Source organism: Lichenostomus cassidix, chromosome 10, assembly GCF_008360975.1.
Source record: "Lichenostomus cassidix isolate B80296 chromosome 10, HeHo_3.0, whole genome shotgun sequence".
Classification (NCBI taxonomy): Eukaryota; Metazoa; Chordata; class Aves; order Passeriformes; family Meliphagidae; genus Lichenostomus; species Lichenostomus cassidix.
Genome location: NC_139491.1, coordinates 14,029,925 through 14,048,541, shown reverse-complemented (window position 1 = coordinate 14,048,541; position 18,617 = coordinate 14,029,925). Strand labels below are relative to the sequence as shown.

Below are 18,617 nucleotides of genomic sequence, written 5' to 3'. Positions count from 1 at the left end.
GGCAAATTTTTGAGGTAGAGTTGGATCTATTTCAAAGTGGAGAAGTGGAGCAGATGACTTCCTAAGGCTCCTCCCAGTCCCTCCTTCAGCGAGTTTAGGGCTGTGTCAGGGAACTTTGTGATTTAAATAATATTTTATGCACATCTACTATTATGCTTTCCCAAGTCTTGTTTTGTTTGCTCGAGTGCCATCCATATAAACGCTGCCTCACTATCTTTTTCCTTTTGAGGGCGTGGCAGACTTGCACTTGGTGCATGCAACAGAGACTTATAGCATGAGCACTTGTGCTGAACAAACAAAGCACATTATTTCCACCATCAAAAGCCCTTGGTGTCCCTGAAGGACTGGAACACAGGAATCCCATTGGACACCAGCATGGAAGGAAAAAAGAGGGGGCAGCTCTGCTTTCAAGTACTGCTGTTTCCTTCTATTTGGCTTTACAGCATCTCTGCAGGTCAGCTTTCAGAATCAGTTTCCATTTGGCAAAATCAAGCTTCCATAGCCCAGTGTGTGTGGCATTGCCCTTGTGGCTTCACAGTTGTTCCCCTGAGCCTGAGGGGATGCTGTGTCTGAGGAGAGGATTTTGCCATAACACATTAAGATGATCAGAGGGTACTCTAATCCTCAGAAGGGACTCTAAATTCTCCCTTGAAGGACTCACTGATCACATATGAGCACTCCCTGGCCGACTATGCAGGCAAGACATGGTTGACCTGTGTTTCCCTCCACTTGGTGCTTTAGAGTTTGAAGACACTGCTTGGCAGGAGGTTGCACATTATTTTATTTGAGCTTTTAGTTATTTGCTTTAGCTGGGATTTAGGAAAAAACATTTTTAAAACATAAAAAGTAAAATTGGATAGGGTTTCATGTGTTGTTTTATATCTGGATCAATCACACAAGAGTTTTACAAGAGAAACATTTTATTAAAGTCCTGTATAAATTGTTTCTCTGATTCCCTCTGTGCTCTTCATTTCATACCAGATTCTCTCAGTTACAGACGTCCAATTACAGAATTAAAAAAATATTCTGGTTTTGGTCTGTCTGTTCTTGTTTCTTTCTTTGTTATTTTCTTTTTTTTTTTTTTTAATAAAACACCTGTGATAGCTTTTCCACTGCACATGGCTAAATATTTAAGAATAGATAAGAATACACACATGAAGTAAGATTGAATTTTGAAGGCAATTCTTGAGAAATATCTACAAGTGTTTAATTGTCTCTGTTTAGGGAACTGGGCTTTCCCCTTAGCTGCCATTGTAGATATAGTTCACGGGACATGGGTGACAACAAAACTACCTCTGGTATTCGTGGTTTGTATCAGAGAGCATTGGAAGCCAGAGCTGCAAAAGCTTCATGTATCTTTGAGACTTTGAGTTACTTTCAACTGTATAGGAAGTAAATATGGACTTAGGTGATAATCCTGTAAAAATGTGAAGATGTGTGCATTTTGTTGATTTTTGCACACTACACTGACTTACTGAAGTTAATGACTGTAAGTTTTTGGAGCAGTTTATTTTTATTCTTTGTTTGTTTTAAATATGGTTACTCTGTGGGCCAAACTGTCTTTCATGGAAGTGATGAGATATTTGCCACTGATTTTCCAACTAAAAATATATTTTTCCAATACTAGATGAAAGAAAGGTCCATTAAGGACAGTATAGAGACATTCTATTAATTTATTTAGGTTACCAGTAATGTAAAATCTGTGAATTAATATTATTTTTGTATATTAATTACTGTTAATAGTATAAATTAATAGGATGCAGGATAAAATATTTTATTCTTCATGAGGGTTTAATCCTGCATGGCTTACAAACATGAGGGGCAATATATCATGCTCTGAATGAAGAAGTAAAAACAATATATATATTTTTTTCTGTCTAGATTAATACACTACATGGGTGCTGATTTTCATTATGTAATGTCTTCTGGGAATGGAAATTATTATCTGAAAGTAATGTGAATGCAATTAGCAATTTGAGTCTGCTAAATTATTAAAGTCTACTTAAATAGGATGAATCAGGTTTTTTTACTTTAATGAAAATTTCTAAGGAGATCATAAACTGCATTTTATTTTACATTACAATCTCCAGACTAGGTTAGATATCACCTTCTCTAGTTTTCAAACCTTTCTAAGTTTTTATCAATGTAATGAAGCAAATCACAGGAACACATGCCCAGTAAAAAATACTCTATATACATCTTTTACCTTGTGTCAACTCCCCTTGATTATTAATTTTAAAAGGTTACAATATTTAAGACCATGTAAGTTAAGTTTCTTATGTTGTTAATGAATCATCTTAGTCTACAACTACATTATGTAACACTACTTAGTTTTCACACACAGAGGATATTTGCAAACTTAAACAAAGATTTTCTGGTGGTGTCTAGATTTTGGAGATCAGTCTGTTTAGTGCCAATTCTGTCTTCCCAGGATGTCAGTAGTATAGAAAGTCACTGTAAAAATGTCCATTGATTTCAGCTAAGTAATTTGTATCAAAGTGGAGAACATTTCCAAATTCATATGAAGCAAATGATAGCAACTTGCAACTTTTTTTTAAGGGGGAGGGGTGCAGGTGCTTATATATAAAAGCATGTAGCTGCCTGATCAAGCCTGCAAAACTGGAATGCCTTTAGCAGCCTAGGTGCCATCTTCACCAGTGTATTACTCCAGTTTTACAGAGTGCCTAATTTCCTCACAGAAACTGGAGTAGTGCAGTGGCAAAGCAACACCTGAGCTCCGAAGGCTCATTGCCAGTTATCCATGAAGAGCTTGCATTTACTGCTGTGAGCAAACACTGTGCAGCAGCGGCAGCAGCAGCAGCATCATGGCATTTGGAACATGCAGGTAATTGGCATTACAGACTGGAACAACACTAGGGTCTGCCTCCTTAGCCAGGTAAACACTCATCTCCCAGACAACATCTTGCAGTCATGGTCCAGCCTCTCCCCATCTTGGCACCTCCTGCTTCATTTGGTGGATCTGCTTCTGGAGTTCATCTCTGTCCAGCTTCATTTTTGCTTCTAGAACTTGCCGTAGAGACCCAATGCTCTCATAGATAGCTGCAAACCCTAATTGCAGGGGAGAATGACATTAGTTCAGCATGAAGAGCAAGAGTATCACATCACTGCTATCAGAATGCACTTCCATAACACTCTGCTTTGCACTAAGAACACTGCAAAATTCTGAAGAAAAGTAAGATGTAATTCTGTGCTGATGGCAAAAATGCCCTGAGGACAGCCAAGCCATGGCTGTACCTGCTCTGGAGAGAGAATTTCTGAGCTTGTTAAGATGTCACCCCTTATTGCTGTGCTTTTCACACTTAGTGAAAATCATCCTTGATGCTGCAGGTGTAGCCATTTCATCTGCCCCAAAAGAATTCAAACTACTTTGATACAAGCAGAGACATTTTGTATATTAGTATGAGTTGATCACTGTTACCACAATTCAGAATAAAGGACTTGATAACTCTGGTCCTACCAGCATTAACTTCAGCTTTCATTTCTTTTATATCTTCATTTATCTCATTTTGAAGTTTCACAATGCGAATATTTATCTTTTCTTCAGTCTGTTTTGCTTCGTGTGCATCCATGGTTATCTTCTGCATTTCTTCTATTCTCTCAATTTTCTCTGCCATTTGGTTGAATTTCATCTCAATACCTCTCTCACTCATTTCCTGGAGCCAAGAAAAAGAATTTTATTGATTCACTCTGCATGTGAAATGACAGTGGCCTTTTAGAAATATGAAATAGATATTGATTAATCATCTTTATCAGTTCAAAAATGTAAGGAATTATAATTTTTCCTAAAATGATTTTAACCGGATGGATTAGTGTAGGTTAAAATACTGATCTGTTTAGCAGTGACCAGAGTAATTCAAAGATTCTCAGGTTGTGGGAGTGTTACACTTGATATTAATGAAAATACTTATGCAAATACTGAGGCAGTCTGAAAATCTCCCTCAAATAATATCTCAGTTACATCGTCTTAGTTATTAATAATGCTTTTGAATGCTTCCTGAGAAGTATTATAGGACATTTTCATAAAACTTACAGTGCTTTCCTTGAAAGTCAGTGAGAGTTGGTCGATTTTTTGCACAAGCTCTTTTTCAGTCTTTCCGTGTTCCTGTTCCAGCCAGCTCCGTGCAGACAAAATCTGACTGGTGAGCTCCTCAACAGCATCTTTTAATCTAGGGGCACAATAGAAATGAGCAGATGTGAAAGAGCAGAACTGGTTGTTCAGCAGCGTCTTGTTAATGGACATGTTCATAAAAACACAAACTGGCAATTCAATACATTCTTCACACCTCATTAAGGTGAGCTTTTGAATTTTAAGGCTATTAAACTGATAAGGTAACATACATTTAGAAAATAAAGGTGAAAGAGCACAACAAATTTATATGAAACACATCACAAAAGTTGAAGCATAGTAGATGAAAATTCATTGTGACATTGAAAAAAGAATATGGTCATCCATTCAGATTATAAACTTTGTAATACATCTTAAATCTGAACAAAGATTAGGTAGCCACTTACTTTGGTGACAATGCTGGCTCCTGTAGCCCCAATTACATTGCCTGTACCCACCTCAACTCTACAGCAACCAATTGTGCCAGTGAAACTGTTTTCTCCAGTGAATATTTGAAATCTGGATTGCATGAGGACAGCAATAAGAAATAAGGATGTGGATGGCTTATACCAGGACTGCTACTGAGTGAAATACCTGGAGAGGAGTTAACATCTGAACTGAATATAATGTCCCCATGTAATGTCTGGTAGTACACAGTATCTTACCATTAATAATTTAGGTATTTCAGTTATACTAATGTTTGAAGCCAATTTAAAGCAGTAACACTCAGGGAGTGCTGTGCTTTGCTTCGTGCTTGCTTCAGCTGAACCTTTTCCCCTGCTCTGGACAGCCACCTCCAGCATTCATTGCTTTGTACAGCTCTTGCAGAAAGGCACCAGGCTGCTCTTACTGGAATCCTCAGTTGTGTCCTTTAATACAAGTTCTGCCTGAGTACTTAATTAGGACTTAATGAACTTTTCAGAATTACCTAACCACATTTGGGGCAGAATGCTTGGTGAAAGCAAGTCCCTTTTGACAGACCATTGTGCTTTTGTAATATCCGTGAAGCAAACACCCATATTTAGAGAGGTTCCTGCTTTTGTAGACCTGAAGATTACAACAGTCAGATGGGAAAACTGAAGCCCTGCTCCCAAGGTGCAGCAGCAAGGCTTCCCAGGCACTTACTTTGTGTCCAGGACTTGCAGCTGTTGGTTGCTCTCTTTGTAGGCAATCTTAAGCTTTGCTTCTTGTTGCATTATTGATTGCTCTACTCTGCTCAGCAGATGAGAAATCTGAAACAGAATTCCAAATTTACTATTTTTCAACAGCATTTCATCACAGCTTCATTTGGAATGTTTTCAAAACAGTAGAGGAGGTCTTACAGAGAGCTCACTTTTACTATAATTTCAAAAGTTATTGGATTTGCATATTTTACTTTATCATGAAAACATACTCTCTCTCAATAGGAAAGTATCAACATTTTGAATACTGTAAATTTTTTTGCCTTAAATAATGTGAATTGTTTTGCCTTGAAAACCTCTGCCTGCTCCCCCTTGAGACAGCTGAATTTGCGTGATCCATACTTCTCCAAGTTGCCACATAATCAGAATAAACAAATTCCAAACCACTCCACCAATACTGAGGGATGTGCTCCATCATTTTGTGTATAATGACCATTGCAGTGACAGAAGTGCTGGGTTTAACTGGGGACAGGTCATTACTAGAAGAAAATATTTCTCACCAAAGCAATCATCCCACTTTCTCAAAGCATACTGTTCTGGTTCATTACAAGATAAATGAAAACGTGCTCCTGTCATGCTAATGAAATACACTGAGACTTCTGAGAAAGGCAAAGGGGATTTTAACCATTTACCTACCCCCAAATGAAGATGTAAAATACTTTTGTTGACCAAGAAAAGGGAAAGGCCTTGAGATGTGACATTAAGGAAAAAAGATTCTTCATATTTCCAAGTCTCTGCTTGTATCTAGAGCTCACTTCCATTCTCAAACCCAATGGAAGAGAAACCTGACAGACAGATTAATGGATTCACAGAACCCAAAGCCTGTTCTCTTTTGCACACCTTCACAAATTGTGTTCAAATACATATAGAATCATCCTGGGAAGGCCAAAACATACAGGGAAGGACACTGATGCTTGCTTTGTTGTCATTTTGTTGAGCTTGTGCCTTTACATACTAAACTCTTCTACACTGCATTCTGAAGGCCAAAATTAGGGACCTTTTTTGGTTAGAGCAGTACAGTAATGCAGCTATGTACCCATAGTGAGAGTAATAAGGACTGTGAGCTGATACACCTCTCCATTTATAAATCTGTGACCTCCCAGGATAATAATTAACAGTAATGGAGTCTGTGTGAGTTAGACTAGAACTCTTACCTGTACAGAGATTGCCTTGGTCTAAATACCATACCTGTATTTCTGCCTCTTTGATTTTAGATTCTAAGATCAGCTTGGAGGTGTGTTGGTCTTTACTTAGACTCTGAAGTCTTTCATACGTAATTTTATGCTCTGCAGACAGCCTGGCTAACCCAGCATCACACCTGTTTGAATAGATAAAAAACAAAGCACCAGCCAAATGGAACAAAAGGTCCAGGCTTTTTAAATTATCCATTTTATACGGGCCACTTCCGTGAAATTTCTGGCTGGCTAGGGAAGCAATGCCCTATGAGACTGCAAGAATGGTAACATATCTCAGAGTATTCAGCAAAGTGCTCCCAAATAGGCCTCAAGATCAAGTAGTCTGATATCCACATTCCATTTTTCTTGGCACTGACATGGTATGGGTAGGCTGTGTTATCACTCAGGGAAGTCACATCAGAAATGCAAAGATGCAGAATTTCATTTCCGCGTCTTTTGTCATACTCCAGAAGGTATCTGAAAAGGTGTGTGTGATTTCACCTACATGATTAGAAGTCTAAATAACTGAGGGCCATTTTTTCATTATTATAGCTTTGCATGCTTATTTGTGAAATAGTAGTATAGAGCTAATATGTGTAGTTAGCAATGTGGGGCAAATTTTATGTTTCTTATTCTTTATTTAGGTAAATAAATTTAAGCAAATAAATAAATTGTAGTTGGAAGCAATGGCAATTTTGTCTCAGAAAATACTATAAAATGAAGTCCTGGAACATAATAATTATTTATAATTATTGTTTCCTTTCTTCACATTGGAACATTTCTTGATGCTGTAACATTTTCAGGATAAATATGCTATAGAACGTGTGTTTTGTACCAGATTTCAAAAATAATTTGATCAGGTGGATTTCACCTACAGTAATGCAGTAAGGGCAATAAGTGAGCTGTAAAAATATGAGTACTGTGATTTCAGGAGTAAGACCTCTGTGAAGTATGACTCATATGTATTTTTTTTGCTAAGGGAAATATGTAATCATCAATGTTACCAAATTTGATCTAGGAAACTGCTGAGGAACAGACAGCAGTTACAATTTGAGGGAGAAAAAGGCAGTAAAATGGAACAAGCTGAGGCATGTTAAGTCATTACCTAAACCAATGACACAGTTTGTCATCTTTTTAGTCACATTTCAATTCAAAGGCTTTCATTTCAACATGCATTTTCATCACCTCGATTACAGGAACTGCCATTATCATTAAACATGAAGGGAAAGTCACAGCTAAAATGACAAATGGAGCATCTGCTTATTATTATGGTATGGTTTCAATATGAAAATAATCTGTAATGTAAAATAATACATAGACATTATAAAGCTTGTGAAAATTAATTTCTAGTGTAGCAGTTCAGCTTTGTGAGACCCATTAGTAATATCTGCAGGGAGCCCAGCTAAGGCTTACATAGCAGTGAACAACTTGTAGGTCTCACAATCAGGCAGTTTCTTTAGAAAGATGAGAGGAGCCAAGTCTCTCCATGTAGTTGTGATCAGAGAGAATCAGAGGAATGAAATCATCTTGCATCTAGTCACCAAAAGTTGTGGGCTCCAAAAAATGGTTAGTTTTGTTTCTCTGAGACATGGCAGAAAATATAAAAAGCAACAGCTTTGAAACTACTGAAGCAAATGTAAACAGCAAGCACCGTAATTGTTTTTAAAGTAAATTAGTGTTTTGGCTTTAATCACAGAGCATTTTTCTTCTTCGTGGAATTCAGCTACATGGTCAAAGGGTTCATGTAGTTCCATGGTAACTGAAACATTAAAATTCTGACTATGTGGTTGAATGTCCGCCTGGTATGCATAGATCAGATCATTTTGGCTTATCTTCTATATCTGTTGTACACACTTGCCAACACCTGATTAGTTTTGACCTGGAAGAAAATATTAGTGTTCAAAGAAATCAAAAGACAAGTAGCTGTTCCATTCAGTATCACTAGGGCATAGATAAAGCTGAGAGCTGTGCCAGTGCTCTGCAGCTGGATGCTATGTGCATATGCTGTAATGGTATGGAGACAGCTTTTAATGCTCCTGTTTCATTACAACAGGAGATGTTTCAATTGAAATGCCAGTGTTTCAGGGAAAAAGAAGTAGATGGAGAACAGGTAGTGAAAAGCAAGGGGGAATGTCCAATGGGTGCAAGAGCAGCAGAGCTGGTGGACTGTGCTGGCCTGGGGCAGGGAGCCTAGAGCCACCCTCGTGGTGTCACCTCCCACACAGCACAGGCCAGAGAGCCGCATATTTATTGTGCTTGAGGAGTTCATCAGTGTGGTGCAGCCCAGACAAATCAGACTCATAATCTGTGCAGCAGGAAAATCTGCCCACGTGTAATGAGTCCAGGTTGTCTGAAATGAATCAGTTCTATAATGTACATAAAAAAATCATCTATATGTGCAAAATAGGCCCAATTGGAACACACATAGTTGCCATTTCTCTGGATGTTTCGGCTCTCAGGAAGCTTCTATGAAGAGCTACTGCTATCATTCCAGGCAGGTTGCTGTATTTAAACTTTCCCTGATAAAGAGACAAATGCTCATTATCCACAAGTAATTCTCTAAATAAATGATAAGACACTAATGAATTTCATGATCTACTGTTACTAGAAAAGGATTGGTAAATCTCTATAAAATTGACAACATAAGGGACAGGAGGCTGGAGAAATGGGTCTACTGGCATATGTCTAATTTTCTGCTAAATGTGTTTCTGAATTTTAGAGGTAATATTTTTTTCTTAATAATTATGCTGATTTTTAGCAATAATTCAGGGCTGTGATAACACTTCACAAATTCATCAATAAACTGTGTTTATTGAGAAAGAATCCAGAGATATGAGCTGTAATGTGTATTCAGTCATCTTCTGATAGCAGTATTAGTTGATTCTGTGATGGGAGTGAGGTAGGTTGGAATCTCACTCCTGCGAAGCTGCATGAAATGTGGTTTGGAGCTGTGCTTCAGAACTGCATGTGCATATAGGGATCCCTTGTTCCCACCATTAAAAGCACCAGCCCTCAAGAAATAATGAGACAGTTGTTTGTTCATGTATTGACATGTTTCAGAACAGTTGGTGTTAGGAAATGAACAACCCTCTCTCCAATATTAAACTTGAATAGGATGTTTAGTATGCATGTAATTACTGGAACTGAAATTCGGCCAGAATCCAAAGATGGACACCAAAGTTATTATATGACAAAGGGCTCAGGCTTTGGGATTTACTGTATAAACTGATTCCCACTGTCCTGGACATTGCCAGCCTGGAGCAAACACAGTACCCAGAGCTACTGAGCCTGAGCCTCACATAGTACCTTGGCTGTGGCTGAAAGCTGATGCACAAGAAGCTGGTGACCCACAGTAACTTGATCATGTTTCTAATGTTTCACTCTGAACTCATCTGAAAGCTAGCAGGACTAGAGGCAAAAGTACATTAGGTGAGTAAAGTGTGTTGTATATAAGGAATATTGGCTAGAGTAATCAGAAAGTGTTTATCCCAGGGAAAGCTTCTGTACTGTGCCAAGGGCACAACAAACCTCTGTCTTGACCACAATCTTGACCACAATCTCTAGCTAATGCATTAATCATTATTCACTGGAACACTAATTTCAAAGTAGAATATGTTTGTAAATAAAGGCAAATAGCTTTCTCTCATGAAACTGCTTTAAATTGCTTTCTGATAACAGGAAGATTTCTTTTTCCCTCCTTCAGGGATTTTTTTTTTTAGAGTGCATGCTGAATAGAAGCATAGAATGCAATATAGAAGGGAAGAGTTAAAAGGCAATAAACTGCTTCTCTTGTGGTGATGAATACAAATAACCTACATTCGTCACACAGTCTGACATAAGGCACACGGGTATAATCTCATGCAATTGCCAGCTAAATTGCAGCCCAGTCACAGTCCAAGGGTGGTGCCCTAAGGAAATGAAGGAAGAAGCCCTGGCACTGCCTGTGCCCATCCCCACCCTCCCACACCGAGTACTCAGGGCACAGAGGGTCCTGCAGTGACGCCCACAGCAGCACGAGTTGCTTCTCTTGATTTCCCTGACTGAGGGCAAAGGCACCACATTTTACTTCTCAATGTGTCAATAGCATTGTTGCTTCACATAGAGTCCCTCTCAGGATGTAGTATGATCTCAAAGTAGACTTTTTATATAAAGAAGCAGGAAGATCTAAGCATATACATTTTGGGGGGATTTCTCAGCAGGATAGATATGTGTCTGTGTATCTCTCTATATGTTTTTCAATTAATTTTCTAATTTGACAAAAGAAACTAGTTCATTGTGTTTGCTAAAGGACAGTGCATAACTTACTAAATGTTTAATTCTTTTTAAAACCTCTCTAAAGTATTTTCTACAAAATGGGCTATGAAAGTTACGGTGGAAGATTCAGACAATTGAGTAATTTATGAGAAAACCTTAGTTCAATGAAAATCCCTCTCTGATTATTTCTGTAGGCTGTTGTAGGTTATCACTAAATCAGCTGACGTGCAAAAAAGAAAGCAAAATTACCTGTACGATATAAACAACAGGTCAAATTCAGAACAAGTATAACTCCACCAAAGTTATGAGCCAAGCAGCTGTAGGCCAGGTTATGTCCTTTTCCTGTAGCTGTATATATCCTCTGTCTTTTGTGTTCAGCTTTACAAGCACCAAAGCAAATGTTGTTGTGCTGGAGTTGGTAAATGTGTCGTTGATGGCACAACTGAAGTCTGTGTGGCTGCACAATTGTAACCTGGAGCTTCAGGCAGCCTGTAAAAACTCTGTTATTGTAGAGTTTTCTGTTCCTTATGTGTCATGTAGCCCATGTGGGATTTAATATGGCTAACCACTAACTGAATGTGCAGATTTTTACTTCTAAAATATATGCAAAAATTGTGCAACTATTTTGTTCTTCACAAGTGCAGATTGTTCCGTGCTGCCTTTATAATTGTGCTAATTAACGTGTTTCAAAGACACATGAGTCTAACCACAGTACTTCTTAAAAGCTGAACCAAATCCAAATTCCCAGGCAATTGGAAGTGATTTTTTTAGAACTAATATCAGGAATTTTAGGAACTAAGGGTGATATTGTCAAATTTAATATATAATACTGGAATGCAGAGGATTATTATTCATTTTCTTGAAAACACAGAGCAAAATTATCCTTGGAATTTTGCCAAAGTTGAATTCAACCCATTATCATTAATACTTCAGGATTAAAACAAGATTAGCTAGCCCCCAAAACACGGTTCCATGGTGACTTTTACCTTGCAACTCTTCCCCGAAGATCTCCTAGGCCAGAAAGCTGCCGCATTTCAAGACTCTTCAGGGTAGAATTTGTTCCATAGCTGAGATTGTCTCTGACACGAATCTGTTCCTGCAGCATCTACAGAGCATTCATATGCAAATAAAAACTCAGTATGTCACATTTAATGTACACTTTAAATGTCACTCATTATTTCTCAGTAGTTCAGTATCCTCAGATACCATTTTATTATTACTTTATTAAAAGCTTTGTCTGTAATGTACTAAACCAGATATCTTCTAAGTATTTTATTATTTCTTATTATGAGTGTCCAATCTGCACACAAATGCCACAATATGTATGAATTTTAACTTGACAATGAAATGGAGACTTAAATATTATTTTTTCTCCTTTCATTTTCCCCACCACACCCCTGTTGCTCACTGCAGCAGAGGTCAGACATGAAGTCATGTGTCTGCCTATGATTAGGTCATAAAAATGAGCAGTTGGGTTTGGTTACTTCGTGTCGTCAGTGAGTCGGAAGGGAAAGAAAGTTTATTATAGAGCTAAGGCATTTCCTAGTGTTTATACAGCATAGCCTTTGGACTGAAGTTGAGCTGGGTATTAGTGCCGCATTAATTCATTTTTTCAAGATTTTCCAGTGCAGCTTTTGAAAGCAAGTTTATTAGAACCACAAAGACTCCTGTGTTTATATGCTAATATCCTGTGCTATTTTCATAGCCGCCGAAAGAATTATGTAATTTGCAAACACTTTTTCAAGTTGTAAAAACAATTTATAAGCTTACAGGATCTTCAGACCTTGTCTGACCTTTACGTATCCTGCGGTAAACTTTGTTAGGAAATGAGAAGGAATGGGTAGCTGCGATGGCATTAGTGCAGTGCAACATTCTTGCCATACCTCGATGTCCCGATTGAGCTGCCTCACTATCGCCGTTATGTTTCGGATGTGTTCTTCCAAGAGTTGCCTTGCCAACCGGTCACCCCCCCCTTTGTTCTGCATTCTGTGCAGCGTGGAAACAATGTCCTCCTTAATGCGGAAAGCGTGTTCCACAAGAGCTGCTGTTGTTTTCTCATGGCTCAGGATTCTGTCCTCCAGCTGATCCACAAGGCTGGCTGATGCCAGCGGGACTGCTGTCAGTGCCTGGCTGTGCAGAGGGATGTTTCGAACTCGTCTAGAGGGAAACAATATCCACATATTGTTAAGTTCTCACACAGAACTCTGCAATGCCTTTGCACTGGAGACAGTGTGATACTATCTGAGTAGTGGCAGTGCCGGGGAGAAGCCCCAAACTACTCACAGAGAGAGTGCCCACTGCTACAAATAAGTAGTGCTGTGTTGGCTACTGTGTATCTTGTACAAAGGCAGGTTAGGCTCTTTGTCATGCTCTTTCAGGAAGCTTACAAAAGCATTGGCTCTTAAGGAAAGGATTTTAGCATAATAAAAGTAGTTACAAATCAGAACTATAATTTGATTAAGAATCCAAATTCAAACCCTCTTGCTGAGTTTCAAAAGAATGTTATTTGTCTTTACAATTTTCAGGCTTAATCAAAGCTGTAACTGTTGAAGGTAGGTATTGTAAATTAAATGAAAGCAGATCAGGATTAAAAAGGAGTAGCTTGTGTCCATCCCTTTTCTGTCTCTATAGTTACCCTGTAATACCATACAGAAGATTTTTCCTCAATGAACTGACTGGACAGGAGCATATGTGGGCATAGAAACTGAGGCAAGACCAAAACTATGACAAGCTTCTCATAGTCTTAGAAGTTAAATTTCCCTCCAAATACCTACATTTGTGTACCTTGAATAATTGTCTAGATTTGTGAAGAGTGCTCTGCAATGCATAGCTCCTGCGGAAAGAAGTGGAACTCATGGTTGCTGAAAGTAAAAATTGGGGCTGCTACTGCATGCAGCCTTTCCCTGCCACTATGCTCTGTAAAGAATAACAACATTTTCAGAATCATAAAGGGAGGATACAAGTTCAACCCCACTTTGGAAGATCTTTTTTCTTGGAACTCTGTTATTTACTGTGTATTCTCATGATGTTTCCTGTTAAATGGGCCAAATTAGCAGTTCAGTTTGACCATGGTGATATTGATGGAGATGTATGTGGATTCCCACAAAGGTCACTTTTGGCTCTGTGTCTTTCACAACTCGTTCCATGCTATTAGAACACTGGCTAAAATACAGTGTTCTTGGACTTCTAGTCAGTGACACTTTAGGCTATTTCATTTCTTTGGGAAATGGTTAAGTAAAAGCTGAGTAAGAACTTGTGATTTTGGCCATGATTTGAATGTCTATGGTTTTTCATTTTGCTTTGCACACTAATGCCAAAGTCCTAAGTCAGAGCATTACTATATATAGGGAACTAAGAGACACACAGTACTCGGCAATATGAAGATTTTAGTTTTTATATTCCAGACTGTACCTTTCAGAAGAGGCAAGAGTTGGGAAGAGTGGGCTTCGGTGGGCCATTCTCTGGTCAATAATTTATGTCTGTTGAAAAAGTACAAATTGAATTATTGAATAGTTTATATTTGGTACTGAAATTACTTAATGCTTCTGCTTTAAGTGCACCTTTAAGTAAAGTGTAATATTATGCTGACACCTGTGAACTTGGCTTTCAAATATTGCTAAGGCAATAAATGCAAATAAAAATTGATACAAAAGAATGAAGACTAAAAACTGCTAGAAAGCTTTTTATAGTGAAAATTATACTCTTGAAAAGGCAAGGTTGACAGCCTTGAAACTGAAATCTGCTGTTGACCCACAGAACTGTTTTGGCAGGACAGAGGTAAACAAACTTCTTGTCCCCAGTCTTCTACTGGTCTCTGTGTTCCATGACAGCAGATTATTAGGGGTAAAGTGTTTTTCAGGTTAAAGCATTGGTAGTCAGAAACCTCAATAAAAGGTGTGACATAGTTTATCAAAAATGAATCTTTTGTTAATTCAAATCTAAATGACCACTCTTTATGTTGTAAGTAAATTCTTCTGTGGTAAGAATATAAATTCCTGCTTTAATTTTTAGACATAGCCATCCAGACTGTGACAGACATTGCAGCAGAGTAGGTCTATTAAATAGCTTCAGAAAGATATTTTAGTGTCTTACTGTGAGACCAGTACCTGGCTCAGCAGTTTTGTCCACTGACAGAAATTAATGAAAAAGATATTAGCCTCAATCAAATCCAACTAATCTCCCCTACATAAAACAAATAAACACTTTTAAATATAAAGGGAATGAGTATGGTCTGAGCCTGATCTCCTTGGGAACCTGAAATCCTCACTGCGAAATAAAGGCTGATGTATGAAAAGAATTTCACAATTGCTGATGAAATCCTGTGCAATCTGAAAAAGATAGGGTTATGGAAACACACTGGTCAAATATCAATAGTGAAGAAACAATAGGGCTACGCTTTGAGATCTCGAAATGCAAAGCATGTTTGTGCTTTAGAAATGTATGAAAGCACTGCCTGAAAGCAGAGAGCAAACATTGTCACAGTGTGTGTGTTCTATTTATAGCATGGTGCTTCGGAAACTACAAATTAGAAAAAAAACCAGTTTTAAGAGAAGCTGGGTTGCTGAGCAGCAGTGACACCAGACAGGAATGCAGAAGGTCTGAATTTAATTCTTTGCTCAGTCTCTGATCCCATTGAGTTTGGACAAGTTATTTGCACGCAGTGACTCAGTTTCCCTATATGTAAGAGAGATAACCATACCTACCTCCGTGTTTAAGTTCTTGCATGGCTATAAGTAAAAAGCACAGTATAAGAGCTGGGGATCATTGTGGAGACTTCTGCATTCAAAGTCCTGCACAGACACTGAATGTCCAGTTCTGCAGTCTGTTCCTTACATTCGTTGTTCCCAGTTGGCTTTTTAAGCAATGTCAGCACTCTGTGAGGGGTCCTTCCTGGTCACACCTCCAGATTGCCCCAGGTCACACCACCAGGCACCCAGTTCTCAGGGAGCCTGAGACCTCTGGGCCTTAACACATTTTAGTGATCTTGATGCACTGAAGCTTTTAAGCACAATTTAGCTGTAAACACAGGAATGATCCCACTGATTTAAGAAGAGTTATGCATACCACAGCAGCAAAGCACTGGATGCTACCTAGAAAAACAAAGAAGAAATATCAAAGTCCGTACATCTGGCAGCATCTTATTGAAATTTAGTGAAATACACTTTATAATAACCAGCCGAACAGTGTTTTAGCCTTACGGCTTTCAGTATCCATTTATTATCAATTGGAAAATAATGTTTGCAGCAAACTAAGCATAGGTTTGCTTGAAGTCTTAACTTTTCCTGCCAGACTACCATAAGAAATGCAGCTACATGCAAATATCTGAAGAAAGTGTGGATATGAAACCAAAGTTACACAGATGAACTTCTCATTCGTTATTGCTAGCTTAAGCACTTTGTTCAGTACACAGTGAAGTATCTCATCATCAGATATCAGATTTCTTGATCTGTTCCAACAGCCAGAAAGGATTTAAGACCTTGTTCAGCAGTTGTACAAAACTTTCCTGCAGTTTGGAGATATTTGCAATAAACAAATATGTGTCAGAACTAATGACAAATTCCTTTTCTGTGAGTGTGTGTAATACCAACTTAGAGTACTAGATAGAAAACATAAGATGTTCTGATGCTTAGATTCAGAGGAGTATAATTTCACATGGCTCTTTTAATGGCAGTAAACTGGGGTCAAGTTAGATACCAGTTTAAATACTGGTTACAGGTACTTATTTTTAATGATGTTTCCTGCTTGATACTGCTATAGCAATTTAAGTCATGATATATTAATCCAGTAAATTTGGGTCGACTGATTTAAGTTACTGAATATTCCAAATATACTTGTCACATGGACAAGATAAAAGTCTTTTCCTATTCATAAATTATATGTCTGATTGCCAAAAATAACAGTTCACTTGATACTTAAGGCAGGTTTTCCATACAAATGTGGAGTACTTCCTTATTCTTTCTTTAAATCACTAATATTAGATGTGTAAAAGCTTGGAAAAAAGAAATCATCCACGGGACATGGTGAAGGGGCACTTCTAGCAATGCGCAGTTCACTCCTTGCTGCTTGTGCTGTGACATCCCTTCCCCACTTCTCAGACTGCTTTGCATGTTTATTTTCTGCAGGATCTGCACTTCTCCTTTTTGAAGGATAATCACATCTGTAGTGTTCAGTACCCCATCTTCCATGATAACCTGCATCTAATGCTGTAATGTCTGCGCACCTTGGAGTGTTTTTCATGCTGACAATATGCCTGTGGGGTAGGAAGCATTATTATCCCTGAAAATATAATTTCCTTCTGTTAGGGAAGTGAAGCACGGGGCGGGCTATGTGACTTGCCACAAGTCACACGGGAATCAAAGCAGACTGAAATACCTGCCTAGGCAAACACTTTAATCACTCTTTTATTCTTAAAATAGAAACCGCTTTGGTTGCTGCACAGGGAGCGTGTGACGGCACCACCCCGGCAGCCGCCAGATCCTTCCCAGTGTTACTCTGAAGTGCTTTGGGGCAACGCTTCGGAGTAAGTGAGAAAGTCCCTGTGCTGGGGCTCAGCAAAGACATGGGTCAGACCCCGGCAGCGCCAGGGAGAGCCAGCCCCGTGCCGACCCTCCGTGCCGACCCCCCGTGCACGGCTGTGGCACTTGTGAACACGCGCTGTGCGGTGGGCGCCGGAGGGACCGCCGGCAGCGCGGTGAGCGTGCCCGGGGCTCCGAGCCTGGCCAGGGGGGTTCCGAGCCTGGCCAAGGGCCCTCTGGAGAAAAAGGTGCCATCGGCCCCGGGGCTGGCCCGTGCCGAGCCGCCGTGAGCGGGGGGATCGCGCCGGAGCCCCGCCTGCGCCAGGCCGAGCACTCTACCCTGCCCTGTCCTGCCCGTCCTGCCCGCGGCTCGGCCGCCCGGCGGTCCCTGCCCCGCCGTGCGGGGGTCACCGGTGGGCGCGGCGAAGGTTGCGGGGACACGGGGTGTACGACAGCCGACAGGACAGCACGGTGCAGACACCACTCTATGGCCATGCAACACGGAGGGACGGAGCCGGGACAGCCTCTGCGCTCACTCACCGGTGCTGGCTCAGGGCAGGGCAGGGCTGCCCGCCGCTCCCGCGCATCCCCGCCGCCGGCCGAGCCCCGCTCCGCTCCGAGCGCGCTGCCGCCGCGGGAGCGGCCGTTCCCAAGCGCCGTGCCCGCCGGTGCGCGGCCGGGGTCCGTCCGCCCGCCCTCCCGGCCGGCTGCGCGGAGCGGAGCGGATGGGATGGGAGCGGATGGGAGCGGGGCGGCCGCCGCAGGCCGGGCTGCGGGAGCGGGAGCTGTTGCCAGGACGCCGTCACCATGGGAACGCGCTGCCGCCCGGGGCGGGGGGAGCCCTTCGCATCGCCCCCTCCTCGCAGCTATTTCATGGCACTGCCCGATCCTTGGGAAGCAGGGAGGGACCGGGAGGGCCCCGCACACAGCGGCGCTCCCTGCGGCACGGGGGGCGAGCGCTGGGGACGGAGCGGGGGCCGTGCCTGCGCCTCCCGCGGCAGCAAACGCCTGCCTCCAGACAGAAAGTTCGGTGGTGACAAACAGCCGTGACTCTGAGTTTCTAGTGGTGCAAAGGAGCCGAGAGTGTGACTGAAAGCCTGGGTTTTTCCAGAGCGTATATCAAATCCTGTCAGAATGCAAGACTATTAAAATCAGTGGGAAATGTTAGCCTTGTTTATAAAATTTCCATGTTACATTTTCAAACAAGATCTAACATGCAGCTTCAGTAAAACTTCATATATCACAGCAAATAGGATCCATCTGCTTGCACAGCAGAGGCGTGTCAGCTAAGAGAAAATATTACTGGAAAAACAAAGGCCACAGAGGGTGTGTCTGCCTTCACTTTTGTTTCCTGCTTGTGTCATTC

At 40.5% G+C, this 18,617-nt stretch overlaps 2 protein-coding genes across 2 annotated transcripts in view; one reads left to right on the top strand and one right to left on the bottom strand.

Annotated features, from left to right (window-relative positions):
- Positions 1-18,617, top strand: part of MYO1E (myosin IE) — a 107,783-nt gene that overhangs the window by 6,123 nt on the left and 83,043 nt on the right. The window lies entirely within an intron of this gene.
- On the bottom strand, positions 758-17,924 carry FAM81A (family with sequence similarity 81 member A). The gene is made up of 10 exons (XM_085070767.1): positions 17,792-17,924; positions 15,440-15,826; positions 14,148-14,215; positions 12,620-12,893; positions 11,723-11,841; positions 6,496-6,625; positions 5,252-5,358; positions 4,052-4,187; positions 3,479-3,674; positions 758-3,069 (listed from the first exon to the last, which is right to left on the bottom strand). Exons 3-10 carry the CDS (start codon positions 14,192-14,194, stop codon positions 2,930-2,932), a joined length of 1,149 nt encoding a protein of 382 aa, XP_084926893.1. The 5' UTR covers positions 14,195-14,215; positions 15,440-15,826; positions 17,792-17,924; the 3' UTR covers positions 758-2,929.